At 37.7% G+C, this 15,305-nt stretch overlaps 1 protein-coding gene across 1 annotated transcript in view; it reads right to left on the bottom strand.

Annotated features, from left to right (window-relative positions):
* The window catches only part of itgae.2 (integrin, alpha E, tandem duplicate 2), a 119,578-nt gene that overhangs the window by 76,080 nt on the left and 28,193 nt on the right, over nt 1-15,305 (bottom strand). The window contains exons 8-10 of the mRNA XM_039756549.1: nt 12,214-12,332; nt 10,652-10,803; nt 7,340-7,493 (exon numbers count right to left, since the gene is read on the bottom strand). Of these exons, the coding sequence (XP_039612483.1) occupies nt 7,340-7,493; nt 10,652-10,803; nt 12,214-12,332 (425 nt within the window). The remainder of the gene's footprint in view (nt 1-7,339; nt 7,494-10,651; nt 10,804-12,213; nt 12,333-15,305) is intronic.

Below are 15,305 nucleotides of genomic sequence, written 5' to 3' on the forward strand. Positions count from 1 at the left end.
TTTTCTTAAGTTCCGCTTTAGTACCAATTTGCAGGAGTTCAGTTTTGTTGCAGTTTAATTTTAAAGAGTTCTGCTCCATCCAGGTTTTAATTTCACTGAAGCAAGTTGTGAGCTGAGAAAGCCCTGATGAAATGTGAAATGCGGCACTGAGGTCTAACAGAATTAATAGGCTGGCTTGTCCAGAGTCTGCTGCCATAAGCAAATGAGAGAGAGAGAGAAAGGAAGAGAATGAGAAGAAGACTTGCTGTGTGCTGTGCTTGTGACTGAGGTGAGAAACACTTACTTGAAGAGTTTCCCATAAAACACAATAATAAAATACTTTTGTTTGCTGTGACTTGTGTCTGAGTTGGGTGTTTGGGAAGCTGGAGCGCCCTCTGATGGCCACAGTGTGTACAGTAAAGCAGCATCACATTAGTGTTATCTTTTGTGATAACATCTTTGGTGTTAGTGTTACAAAAGTAGGGGATCACAGTAATTGTGTTGGATTGGAGTGTCTGTTTTCATGGCAGAAGAAATACAACCTACTTGGATGGAGTACTGCCTGCACTTTTCAGATATATGGCATAATTTAACCTGTTATTGAAGATGAGCTAAAAGATACACCCTGTGGACTGAGCCAAGGACAGGCTTTGGAAAATATGGTAGGACATAAATGGTCTTCATTCTGGGATGCAACTTCATTTTCTTCTTGTGGTATAGCGCAGGGATGTCGAACTCCGGGCCTGGAGGGCCGCAGTGGCTGCAGGTTTTCACCCTAACCCTTTTCCTAATCAGTGACCAGGATTCACACTAATTAGCTCCTTTTCCCTTCATTTTAACAGCCCTGTTTTTAAGGATTCAGACCTATGAATTGATTTGTTTCTTCATTAAATGGCAGCCAAACAGAAATGAGATGTGAAACAGATGACCAGCTAAACTGGAATGTCAAACTCCGGCCAGTTTCACTCCAGTCACTTTCTTAATGAATAGCCAATTCTTGCTGTTAATTAAACTCGTTATTTAATTCAATGGCTCGTTGCTGCTTTCATTCTGCCACAGCAGACATTTCCAAACCTGTTAATTTTCTGCTTTTTCTAAGAACACCGTCAAAGTGTTTTGGTGACCTGAGAGATCAACCTTACTGAGAACTCCACCTTTCTTTATTTTCACATATTGTGTGATGGGCACAGGTGAATTGGTCATGTGGTGCCTCGTTTTGTGTCTCGTTATGGTTTAGCTGCTAATTAAGGAAAAAGAGACCACTAAGGGGGCCTGAGTGAAGTTAATTAAAACTAAAGACAAAGAGTTTAATTAGCAGCCAAAAGTGGTTACTGATGAAGAAGATGGTCAGAATGAAAACCTGCAGCCACTGCGGCCCTGTAGGACTGGAGTTTGACACCAGTGGTATAGCAGGTCGACAGCTCATGTCAAAGGCCACTTTTTAAAATAAATAAATCGCTGCACTCGCACCTTAGAGAGAGAGAGAGAGAGAGGAAGGAAGGAAGGAAGGAAGGAAGGAAGGAAGGAAGGAAGGAAGGAAGGAAGGAAGGAAGGAGAGCAAGCATAGGCTTGCGCTGTATACAAGCAGCAGGGAGAGGCGAACCTGAGTGGGGTGTTTGGCCGGCACCCAAGGGCCAATGGTAATGGTCACTCCTGCTCAGTGCTGGTTTAGAGCAGGAGTGACCGGGAGAAGGTTGGTTCACCGCAGCGAAGGCAGCAGGAGTTGGAGACTTGTAATAGAAGCCCCATTGTGAGTGTTCTGGTTGCTGGGGAGCCCAAGTCTCGGTCTGAGTGAGCAGAACCGGAAACAGGGTTCAGAAGGCCACCAGATCAGATCTGCGAAGAAGGTCAGCTACAGGTAGGGCAATTCCCCTGTTGCGAAGCCCGATGGGAGAAGCAGGGGAGCCGCCAGGAAAAAGAAGGCACCACGCTTTGTTTTTAAAGAGACTGTTTCCAGCCGGTGTTTTAACCTCGTTATTGTTTTTAAAAGATTTTTTTCTATTGGACTTTAACCTCCACTACTTCACTCATTTTATGCAATTATTTATTTATTTTAAGACTTTTGTAGCACTGCACTTTACTTTGGACACAGGTTTTTGTTTGTTGATTTTAAATAAAAGCACCTTGCACTTTTTGCACCATCTCCTTGCTTCATTGTGCCTCACTGCCTAGCTCATCGGTGACATTACTGACAGTGTAGGGTTCAAGGGCTCCCGGAAGGACGATGGGAGCGTGGAGCGAACCTGCATCGTCACACTGCTTTACTATTAGTCTTGCAGAGCCAGACATATAATACATGTATATGGAGATCACCATGAGTGAATTTGTCTTGGAACAATTAATCGGTATACTGACTGTGATATCTGAGCACAAGTAAGGGTGCTGCTTTAAACAGCAAGTGGCAGTCCCGCTCTTGTTAACATGGCCTGACCGAATGCAAACCTGTGGTTATGATGAATAAGCTTTCTATGGCTGAAAAGTCTCTTAAAATGCTATAGTTAAATAAATCAATGTGTGTTGTGTGTGTGTGGAAGACATTAAACAAATGTCAAAAATAAACATAGGCTGTTGAAAGAGAAAAAACATTCTGTAAAACCAGATTACACTTTGACATTTGAAGGCATCACTGGACTAAGTGGTAAAGGTGAGCAAAGCATTGCCTCCGGTTATATGTGCTCCGTCACTCCCAGTAAGGATAATACAGTCAATAAGGATAATAAGGCAATGAGGCTGAAAGAATTTTTAGCGGTGTTGGTGAAAAGATGAACCATTAAATTTGTATTCAAACATCCAGTGAAAGGAAGCTGAAAAAATATTAATAATGAAGAGCCACAGGAGATGCAGATTTTAGCACTCAATACTTCTGAAACAGCATGACTAACAACACTGAAACCACTCAAGCTGAACCCCAGACCAGACTGCACACCATATAAGTTTTGTCTGCACTTCTCAATAAATAACTAAAGGAAGTTAACCTTACGGTCTAATTTTAAATGACAAACATGCCATACCAGAACACAGTTGCAGCATGTTAACACGTAGCATATACTGCATACAGACCAGAATACTTCTCAAAACACTTCTTCCTGTTGTAATGTAATACAATGGTCAAAATTACAGCAAGATATTATAGCAGCCAGCAGACAAAAGCACTTCTCAAATGCATGAGGCCAATAAGTACCTGGAGTGTTACTGCAGGGGGACAGCACTTTGAGATGATATGGATACACGATTGACAACAAACTCTCTAGAATCATCCTTTGTATTCTTCAGCTGTCTAGAGAGCAGTGTCAGGGGTCTTTACATGTAATCGCATGGGCTGCTTAAACAAAAACTCCAATAGTTCTGGCAGCAAAAGGTGACAGCAATGTGCAAACCCATTAAGGAGAACAGCAGTGTGGATAGCAAAAGATCAGTTTGGTGGAGTGGATGAGAAGGCATGACTCAGGAGCTTTGATGATTCACATGACGGAAAAGACATTGCAAAGAATTGGCCACAAATTAGCAGGTGCAGACTAAAGAATGGCCTGACGATCATCTCGAGCTTGAAAGCAGAGGGAACAAGGTGAGGTGATGTGCAGCCTGTACTGGAGTTTAGCAGCATATTCGTTGTTTTGAATGGTGATCCCTAACTGTGGGCAAGTTTTCAGGGGCCCAATAGGGTTCTGTGTTTTGAACAATAAATACACCTAGTTGTCTGATGGCTCAAACCTCCTCATCCTGAGTGGCCTTTGTGTGTATGTTTGTGTACGTACTGTATCTCTTCCATCCTTATGCTCGTTACAATACAGGGGAGGGCAATAATTAATTTATATACAGGGGTGGGCAAAGGTAGGTTTACAGTTATGAGTACTCGAAACACATAGTTTATCTTGTATTATTATTTATTTATTCATTTGTATCTTTACTTATTTATTTGTTATGCACAAACTGTATCTTTGCATTTTGCCATTGTGACATTCTTTTGAGTTAATAAAGCTATTATAATAATCACAACCGGCATCTCTTTTTCCATATGGACAACTGCAAATCTAATTCTGCCCAGCCCTGTATATAAATTAATCATTAAGCTTCAGTTAACTTGTGCTACTCAGCTTCTGAACTGACAACAGCAATTGTAGCTTCCAGTTTTCTCCCAGTGAGAATACATCATAACTTGGGGTCCAGCCCATTAGAATCACCCTGTATAATACCTGCACTTAAGGACCTTGTAGCTACAGCTACAAGCTGCAGAGATGCTCAGTTATAGATCAGAGTAAGATGATGGCATTACTGGATAACTGGGACCAATTAATTAGAGGATTTTGTAGACAAGCAGTTTGCTTAGATAGTAAAAGAGGTAATTCTTTCATTTTGCTCCACAGTGCAATACGAGGATGGTGTGTAGGAGGGTCCATAGCAGTAAAACTGAGTGAAGAACAATAATCAGTCTTAAACAGTCTTCCACACCATTGCTTTGTACACCTACTTACACACCTATACTCACCGACCAATTAACAGTCATATAATAAGCATATTCTTTTAATGAAGGATTAAAATGGAGTTCCCGCAAGAAAACCCAAGATGCAGAATGATGCAACATCTACACAGACAATGACCAAATCAGGATCTCGGTGCAGGAATTTGCTGCACTGAGGAGTTTTTGGACTATATTAATTAATGGCAAAATAAAAAAAATATATATTTTTTTATGTACTGTATTTTATCTTGCCCCCAGTATGGATAAAAACCCACCAGTTGAAGTCCCAAATGTAAGAAACATGTCTTGGCACCTGTGCTCAATCTTTCTCCATATAAAGAGATAAGACATCCATCCATGCAGCATCCATCCCCTTCCCCGGTTGTAATGTCACACGACATCTACAAGAGGACGGAAATGTCCAATGAACAAAGGCAAGTGGCCAGCATAAGATAGTATAACATGCAGTGTAAGTCTGTGTGTCATGTCGTAAGGAGTCCATAATATAGCTGGAATTGCCATTAAAGAAATGCAACAAGAAACACAAAGAAGGAGGGGCATAATGGCTATAACAACGTACTAAGAAAGAGGGATATAAGGCATATCTGGTGAACTGAGATTCGTAAATGCATGATATGATCAAAACATTGTAGTATTAAGCCTGTTTTAATAAATAGGTGCTTCACTATGCTAGTATATCTGTAAATTCTACTCTTCTACAACCACCAAACCTTTGCATACTTATCTAAGATAACCTGACTTGCTCCATGGCCCTTTTTTTAGCTTCCATATAAATTGGTGATGGAGTCAAAAATTTGCAATCAAGTTAACTTCACATCTCAATAAATGTTGAGAAAAGTTGATTTTAACCTGTTGTCTGTATGTGCGTCTGTATGTCACTGTGTGAGTAAAACTGAAATCGATTTTTACATCTTAAAATTAAAATTACCATCAAAAAGCTATGTGTATTTCTTTGAATTGTGTAAAGCTCCTTGATGACTCCCAGCAAACATAGGGTATTTTAAAGCAAACGGTTTTGGTGATATCTGCTCTAAATGCTGAGATATGTCAGTGCTAACTTCCAAAAAAACTAACCTAACTCCATTTAAACAAGTTGCATCATGTTTGTCTTGTTATAGGCTCCAGGCCTATTGTTTTTTTCCCAGTGTAATCCAGTACTTATACTCATATCCTTCCAAAACAGTTTAACCTATGTCCAACGATGACTGCTGTAGGATTTATTTAATTTACCTGGGATTTTTAAACAAGAGATTTGAGATTATGTAATTTATTTAAATATACATTACATGTATGCACACACATACGCTCAAAGAAATGCATAAGTGAAGATAGCAGACAGCTTGTTTGCCCTACCAGAGCATATGCTTGATGATGAAAGAAATGGACACACACACACCTGGATATGGGAAGACTGACACAAACAGGGGCATTAAGCAAAGCCCTGTGCCAATCCGAGCTTGTTTACTTCACTTGTTCCAAATTATGATTTATGTTCATTTTACTCTACATTTACTTGGGTACATAGCAAATGTTATATATGTTATTATACTTCAGTCTATATTTTTGTACAGTACAATCAGATGTATTGTTTTGTAAACTGTTCCATTGAGTGATTTCCCACAGTATAATTAAAGTGCAGTTTACATGGATGTACTCTATGGACCATTCAATAACACTTTTTATTTCCCTACAATGTGGTTTGTACTATGACTATAAAATAAAATCAAGTAGGATGTGACCAGGGCAGGGCAAACAGAATAGAATTATTTTGTAACAGATATTGACACAACTCAAAATATTAAAACAAAAATTCACAGCTCTTTTTTCTGAGTATGGAAGTGCAAAAATAAAAACAAGGCCTACTGGTTTGTTAGAATATGTAAGCTCTAGTAGCAGTGGAGAACCATAAGACTATGTCAAGTAAGCATTCTGAGTCAGCATCTACCATATATACTTGCAGTAAGTTCTCCCGCGGATAAGTCGGGACTTGATTTTACTGTAAAATGTCTGGTATTTTATAATGTCAGTCGTATAAGTCGAATGTGGAAAACTCACACTATTGGTCCAAGAGATTATGATATGCTAACACCCACCTGAGAACGTAACCACAGAGCACACTGCCTTTTTTTTTCTATGTGGGTGCGGCAATGCACTCTCTCTCTCTCTCTATTGTGCCTACATGATCACACGGTAATACCCAAACTATTCTGAAACAACGTTTGCACTGATTTGTGTTTTTTGTATCTCACACCCTCATTCACTCTTATCATAAGAGCATCCCTTATCTACGATGGAGTGTTAGATCAGAAGAAAACATGAAGCTGGTTTTAAATTAAACGTTGCTGAAGTAGTGAAAGAAATTGGTAACTGCGCTGCTGCAACAAAATTTGATGTGTCTGAGAAACTGATGCATGATTGGAGGAGGCAGAAAGATGTAAAAAAAATAAATGTAACTGTCGCATTTTTGAACGGGTGTATAAGTTGGAGTCTGATTTTATGATTTATTTTTCGGGTTTCAAGACCCGAATCATACGTGACTATATACGGTATCTTGAATTTGTTTTGTATCATAATTTTCTAATGTACACCATTTACATGATACAAGTGTGTATGGAAGGTGCACTAACATTAAAAGATGCTCTTGTTTAACCCTCTTTTTTCATCAGGCGCAATTAACATAGAAGAACCTATGCTGTCAGTTTTAGAATTTTGTATATTTATACTTATTAGCCAATTTTAAAATGTAAAAATTTAATTCTAAAAAGCAGCATTTTAAAAATTTCATTTCAGCAAACTCTTCCAATACACATTACATTTGAGTAAAACAATAATTTCTTACAAATAGACCATCTTCAAAACATAAAACATTTGAAGTCCTACCCCTATAGCAAAACGGGTGATATTGACCATCAGCGTTGAGTTCATGACATCTTCCAGCTTCAGTGGATCTTCAAATATTTCCCCATCTGTCAGCACAATAATAAATTTCTTGGATTTTTGTTTTGATCCTTTTTCTTCAGTGAAAGTGTCATTCCTACATTTAAAAAACATATTACACGTGCTTAAATATAAATCTAGAATACTGCATTTGAGCTTTTTTTTTTCCAAACCAAGACACATGCACATCCTGTCAGTACATCTATCATGCCTTTGATCAAAGATGTTAAGTTTTTGCAAACTTCAAAGCTGATGATTTATTATTTAAGCATAGAAAAGCCTTATTATGCATAACAAATTTCTTCATGTTAGAAACTGTGTCCATTTTAGGCTACTGGTTTGCTAGTTTCAGTTTCCTTTAACCCCTACACTTCAAAACAGATTTTAATGACTTGAATTTTAATGTGTTGTTATCAAGGCTTACCAATTTGGCATCTCTGCTTCAACTATATAAGGCACCAGGCTTGAATTCTGCCTTGAGACCCCCTGATGCTCTGGAGCCTTTAAAGCCTATGCTGTCTTTAAATTGATAACTTCTCTCAGACACTTTCTACATTGTCTGCTTTGAACCAGACAACAGAGCCCCATTCTTCCCAGTCAGGGACAATGTGATGCCAACTACAAGACTGGTGGGTAATGATTTGGATCCTTATAGCCAGTTGTCAGACTTAGAAAGTCAACATGATCCCAGCTCTCCTTGCTTGAGGCTATATGATGTCACCCACCAGCCTAACATTCTACTGAACACTTGCCAAACCCTCTTGACTTGTCTCTCTATTTGCTGTCACTGGAAAAGTACTTCCAAGCCACAAGAGCACATGCAGGGCTGACTTCATGCTGGTAGTGCCATTGTAAAGTCAAATTTCCACACTTCTTTGCCCATTAAATAATTCTGTGCTTGTGTTTTCTCCATTTTCTGTTTGGAGAGGACAGTGCTACTGTGAACATCTGGTCGATTTACAGCAGACCGAGTTGAGGCAATTTGTACTTACGGCTAAAGGCTGTAGGAAAACAATAGGATAATAATGTTCTAGAAATTGCCAAAGCTAGTCATAGTAACACAAATTTTTGTTTTAATATTATTATTTCACAGGGTCTCAAATATTTTCTGACACTTGGAGGGTGCTTTAATGTTTGTTTTCATCGGAAATGCTCAATATGGCTAATTCTTATGAATTCGGCCTGCACTGCATTTTTAAATTCATTGACAACCCAAAGGGGTCCACCTAAAACGAGCTCACGTAGTAATTGATAAGCATATTGCGCAGTGGTGTTGATTACTTAGGTGACCTACCTTGACCCACTCGCAAACCAATGACATACAAGAATCACTGCCAAATGCGGACAAGTTTGTGTTACTCTGTACTGGCAGTTAAAGTATGCCTGCCAGTGACCCACACCAGACCCACAGAGTCTCAATTGCAATGACCTGTGCACTTTGTAACTGACATACTGTATGCCCAATATGACATACGGACAAATGGCCAGTTTCAAATGGATCCACAAGTCGGCACATGACTGTAATGGCTCTCAATGTAAAACTGAAACAGTGAACAAATTAGTTAAAATTGCAAATTCAACCATTGCTTTTTAATGGGAGATTTTTAAAATTTTAAAATGCACAATACACACTTCATTCAAGATATCAGAACTAAAATTGAACCGTAACAAGAATTTCCTTGAAGAATAAGTGTGCCAAATTTCTACAAAATTGGTCACTGGGAGTTGAGTTGTTACATGTCGACAGACAAATGACTTGATATTTTGAACACACTCATAAACTTACATACTCGCTGAGGGTATTGTCTTACCTTTGGTTTTAAAGATGGTTTAAAACAGTTAAACCATGGGTCGAAAGATATGTTTAGCAAATCCGACACATTTAATCTGTCACCATTGCCACACTTATTTAAATCAATTTCACAAATACCAATTTTTACAAAATCTTTTACACGTATTAATTACAAACATACACTTTGAACCATTTTTCCCTCACTTTTCTATTTCTAATTCTGGCCCTACACATTTTCTGTTGCTGTATGTGAAGGCAGCAAAATCTGATATGAAGCATGATCTACAGGCTTTGGCAGATGTGATAAGGCAGCACAAAATAGCAGAGCCCCTATCTTTCCACACACAGCAATGCTAAGATGGATTTCCATTACTAGTGTAGGCGTTGTACTTTCCCTCTGACTTTTGTTTATTTTGGTGCCTCTTTTGCCCCAAGCAACAACTGTGCAATTTATTATCACAACATATTTTCTGTAAAGTACTAGGCAGGACATACAGAGTATTTATTTTTTTCAAACTCTGCATATATTTTCGTTTTGCACAGAAAACAAAAATGAAACATTTTTACATTATTTTATTAAATAATTACATCTTTCAGTTTTTGTGACCAAATAATCGCAATTTATTATTACTTGTCGAGTAAAAATTAAACTGGTGCAAAGCTAATTGCCTATCTGACTCAAGGTTTATTTTTTTTAATCCACATAGCTGTTCGGTGTCGTATGCATTGGGTTCTCTATCTGCGACAATATCTGAAGACCATTTCACGTTGTCATCACTACTTTTTGATTCAACTAATTGATCAGATTCAGTTTGTTCTAAAGCTGGATGAACAGCTTTTCGATTAAAAACTATTGTGTTTTTTTAGTTAAAGACTACCCACTCATAAATATTGATGAGTTACTATAGTGTGGCAGAATGCAAAGAAAAATTCATGATTTTTTTGCAGTATGACATCATTTCTTTGCTCTAGACAAGATGGTAGTAAAATACTTTCTAGAGCATTATTTGAGGTTAATGCTCCATATCTCATCGTAACAGATTAACCTGAGTAGGACTCAAGAATAACCAAACTTACATAGAACTCCAAACTCGAGAGATGCTTGGGGTTAATGCCAAGGAGGTTAACCATGTTTTGAATGTTCTTTTCAAATGGTTTTTGAAGCATACGTTATATTTTCATAAATGAACAATGTACAAGGGAATACCTTGGTGGGGATTCACCTAAACTGAAACTTTCCTTTGGCACAGCTTCCAAGGCGGCATAGTCAGTTACTAACTGAATTGGTCACTGTGAATTTGGGGCGTGGGTGAGGGATTGGTTTTTGGTTCTTCTGCTTCCATTCAGTTTCCAGTTCCAGATTTCAGAACTAAAAACAAATTTTAAATTGACACTGAAGTGGGTAAGTGGAACGTTAAAAACACCAGTAGCACAGGAATACAGCACAAAAGCTTAATACTTACAGCACAAGTTGAATGGCAGATGCAGTTTTAGTAACTTTTCCCAGTTGCACTATATCCTGAACTTTAATGAGGCAGAAGGATGCGTTCTTATTGTCTTTCAGTGAGAGCTCAGTTACAATCTCAGCTCCATATTGGACCACGGCAAAGTTACACTGTGACACAATAAATGAAAATAAAAACATGAAATAATTATAACTTGCTGTAGTAGTACAGATCTTCAAAATTATAAATGAGTACTGGTCCTTGTGCTGAATATTGTTCATTATGAAATATTCCAAAAAAACCTTGATATTTAAAATGCCAACAATTCAGAACAAAATATGGAAAAATGTCATATTGTAAATTTTACTAATTATTTCAAGATTTTTGGTTTCTGAAATTAGTTATTTAGCCTTGGTTTGTGTATGTACCTCAGTCATCCTTAGAGCTACAGTGTGATGCCTGGATTAATGCTGAAAAAAGTACCTCTTACTAACTCTTCAGTGCTCACATGTTTAATGGTGCAGATCACTGAGATGACATGGCTGGGAGGAACAGCCTGTCTGCCTGATCGGAATCCAAGCAGCAAACTGTTTCTGGATTTCTTTGTTAGTCAAGATTATCCATAATGATCATCATTTTTGAACTCAAGGTTGGCCACAATCCTACCTGGTATCAAGTTTATTTTGAGCCAAAGATCAATGATTGACTCATCTAGTCATGTCTGATCTAAGGCCACAAGTTCTGGACATCCAGATAAAGGGAGGTACTGAATTATCAACTGATGATCATTTGATGGTATGCTGGCTCAGATGGATGTTCCTCATGATCCGCAAACCTGGAATACCCAAACGACAAATAAAGGTGAACTGGAATTGATTAGCTTAGGTATCACTCAGCTACCACACACTTCAGTCTCTCTTGCAAAGCCCTTTTCTAACAGGAGTGTGGAAAGGACACTCCATCTGATGTTTGAACCTCAGCATTTGGAGGAGTAATGTGTATTCTGTCACCACTGTATAACAGTGGCTAATCTCTTTTTCCTTGTATAGATACACTTATGTGATCATGAGAGTATACAGTCCATTTGATATGTGCGCTATGAACTTGCAAAAAGCTTATGATTATGTACCCTTAGGTATTTTGTGAAAAACTCTACAAGAACATGATGTTCTGGGGCTAATGCTGGATGCTATTTGGTCCTTGTATTTATGGAGCAAAAGCTGTGCTTACATACTTGTTATTAAATTTAGCTTGATCAATATGAATGTTGGAATGTGCCAAGGAAGACTGAGGGAAAACGTGATCATGAGATTGAATCTGTGTAAGAGTAGCAGTTTTCTGAAAGATGTACCAATAATGGTGAAATGGGTTCTACAAGTCCATAGAATAAACTGCCAACAGCCTGAGAGAGGTTCCTCGTGCTAACCTATGGGTACAACCTATGGTTAATGGGTAACAGAATAAGACTGTAAATACAAATGGCCAAAATAAAGGCCCTGCACGACAGAGTGAGGAGCTTGTCAATACAGAAGGACCTTAGTGTAGAATAGAGTGAAATAACAGTAACTGAATTAACTTACCAAAAAGCAGTTTTCCCAAATCTTACTCATCATATTTTTAATGAAGTCTTTTGCTTTTTGAAAATCTTTTTCATCAATGCTTCCAGACCCATCCATAACAAAAGCAATTTCTGTCCATTCTTGATTAAAACAAAAGAATTAATGAGACACAATTAGAACATTTTCATGCATAACAATGTTGTTGTTTATTTTCATAGCTACCAATGAAATTTTAAAAACATAATTTAGGTTTCTGTAACACTGAGAAAAAAATATGTTTGGAATACCATATGAATGTTCTGTTTCCCTATGATTTCAGTTTAATAAATATTTTGTAATTTTACCCTACTTCTTTTAGTTTTTAAATAAAAACTTGTCTCTTCCAGTATTTCATTTCCATGATGGCTTTTAAAGTTTAAATATCATTACAACACTGCTCTGATTTACTCAACATTGTGTAAATTTAGGTAGAGATGTGAGGTCAACAAAATAAAGGAACCAAATACAGTATTGCATTGTCTGTCTGTCAAGACTGTATTAAAAGATATTATAGTGTCGCATGACTTGTAGCTTTTCTCAGGGTTCTTTCCACAAGGTATGAAGAATTGGGAGCATATATGAATGAATGGTATTGAAAGACAAGCAAGAAGTACATCAGGTAAGCTCTGATACTAACACTACTAGAGCCATGCACCATCCATGAAGATCCATAAATAAGCAACAAGTGAATTCTGCCAAAACTGGTGCTATAAGAGCGATCACATGTGCAGGGAAGGTGTGGCGTGGTGTTCTCCCCCAGAGAGAAAGAAGTCCGTTCTCATAAGACCCAGATCACTAAGGACCCACTATGCAATGTTTTTCATTTTCAATGAGGTGCACATTAAAACTGAGTGACAATTTTGACAAATCCAAGACTTTAAGATAATAATCCAAACACAATACGTATAAAAACCATGAATCACAAATATATATTTTTTTTACAAATTGTAATTAAATTGAGAAATAGAGAACAACAGTATGGTGAAGTGTGTCTGGGGTTCATGGTGTGTTCAGAAAACCATAGGTGTTGCAAGGTTTTTTGAAAAGAGTGCAACTGAAACATTGTAAGTGTATGCATGTGCGGGAGGAAAGTGTTTACTGGGGAACTGGCTGATTGATCATTCACATGCATGAGCACAATCAGCACAGCCATCCCTCATTAGTACTGCATTAATCATCTAATGCACTCGCACTCACAAGGAGTCTAAAAGATATGAGCAGGAAAGGAAGAGTGGAATAAGGAAAAACTGAAAGGAGAAATCAGAACTGGGCAGTCAAGGCATTGCAGATGTTAGGAGGATCTTGGGGCGAATCCCTCCTGTTGAGCTGTGGAGCAGGAGCAATTGAGGGCTCCAGAGGTCTGCCATGACCAACAGAGGTGGCAGGATGAGGGAGATCAGCTCGGTGGGTCAGAACTGGTACTGGTGGTGGTGGCTGGGATGAGAGCCAAACTGTGGACCACGTTTGTTTGTGTTTCAACCTTGTTCTGCCTGAAGGGTGAGCAAGGGAGACACGAGAGATAAACAGTGGGGACTGGAAAGCTGATTCTGACATTGAATTTATACTTGGTTTTTATTTATGTATTATATTTATGAGTTTTTTTTTTATCTTGCCCACTGCACTATTGTTATGGCTTATTTGTGAATTTCCCCTTGGGATTAATAAAGTATCTATCTATCTATCTATCTATCTATCTATCTATCTATCTATCTATCTATCTATCTATCTATCTATCTATCTATCTATCTATCTATCTATTTATTGATGTAGATCTTGGCACCGCACTTATGGACAGTGTTGACTTGAATACACTTGCATTACACATTTTGGCTTCTCAAAACCTGTTGTGGCCTCACTTGCCCAGTCCATCCTTGTTTATGACTATCAATGTCCTGGGAAAAAGAAGATGCCCATGGTTGTGGGAACCTGGGACATCGCAAATGGATAAGTAGTAATAGGGATACATGAATGTTCTTAATTATATAATGAGAAAAATCAAAGCAATAGAACACATTGAAATGATAAAAATGTGAACAGTATCTAGAAATTACAACAAAGATTAAATTAAAAATGTGTAAAATAGCAATTTAGGAATGAAAAAATGCTAGTCGTAAAAAATTGTGAAAGCACAATGAACAATACTGCACTAGGTGTAAAACAGCTTTAATTTGGTGCAAATAAGAAATGCAAAACTGGAAATTCTCATAATAGAAAATAAGTATTCAAATAATCTAGAAATGCCACGACAAATCCTTAAATCCCACCATCAGAAAATGCTGCTGAAAATGAAAAAACAAACATAAAGTGTATAAATTGTCGATGCATATATACTGTATGCTGTACTTTCCAATCAGAAAACAATGAAATGTGGAGAAACTGGAAGCAGCAAGATTATTTAATAGGTAGAGAAAAGTGAGAGAATGACCATCACGTTACGTGACTGGCAACAACACCATTGCTACAAACAACATGGCTGTGGCCAAAGTGACATCTGGAAAAAAAAATTAAAATTGAAAATGCCAACTCAGGGTACATAAAAATCAATTCTTTGCTAATTGACTTGTGCCACATTCTTTTAAATCCAAAGTTCAACTCCTCTGATCAAGTTCTTCATTCTTTTCTTAGCATTCATTTCCAAACACTGTCGTCCTGCCAACCCCATCACTGTGTTACCTTAATGCTTTTCTTGAGTTCTTGATTACAGAAAGTATCTTACCATTGCAATTACCTTGCTTATCATCACACCTTCCATTTTGCTTAATTATTAAATACAAGTAGCACAATTATTTTTCTCTAAGTACAATCAAGTTAAAATTAATAAAGCAAAACTGACTTTTATCTTTTTTAGGTGATACAGACCTTATTATTAAATTCAGAGCTCTTAGTCACAGCTGCATGTTCACAACACATTATGACCATTTCAGATGGATTTCAGTTGCGACTGTGATGGTGTGAGTGATTGGTGATATTATTATTTAAAGATAGCCACACATTAAGTAGATGGGCAGCCATAAGCTTAGAGGAAATAATTGAAACAGAACATGGTTTGCAGGTAAATTGATAAAAATATACAA

The sequence above is a fragment of the Polypterus senegalus genome, chromosome 6 (assembly GCF_016835505.1).
Source record: "Polypterus senegalus isolate Bchr_013 chromosome 6, ASM1683550v1, whole genome shotgun sequence".
Lineage (NCBI taxonomy): Eukaryota > Metazoa > Chordata > Cladistia > Polypteriformes > Polypteridae > Polypterus > Polypterus senegalus.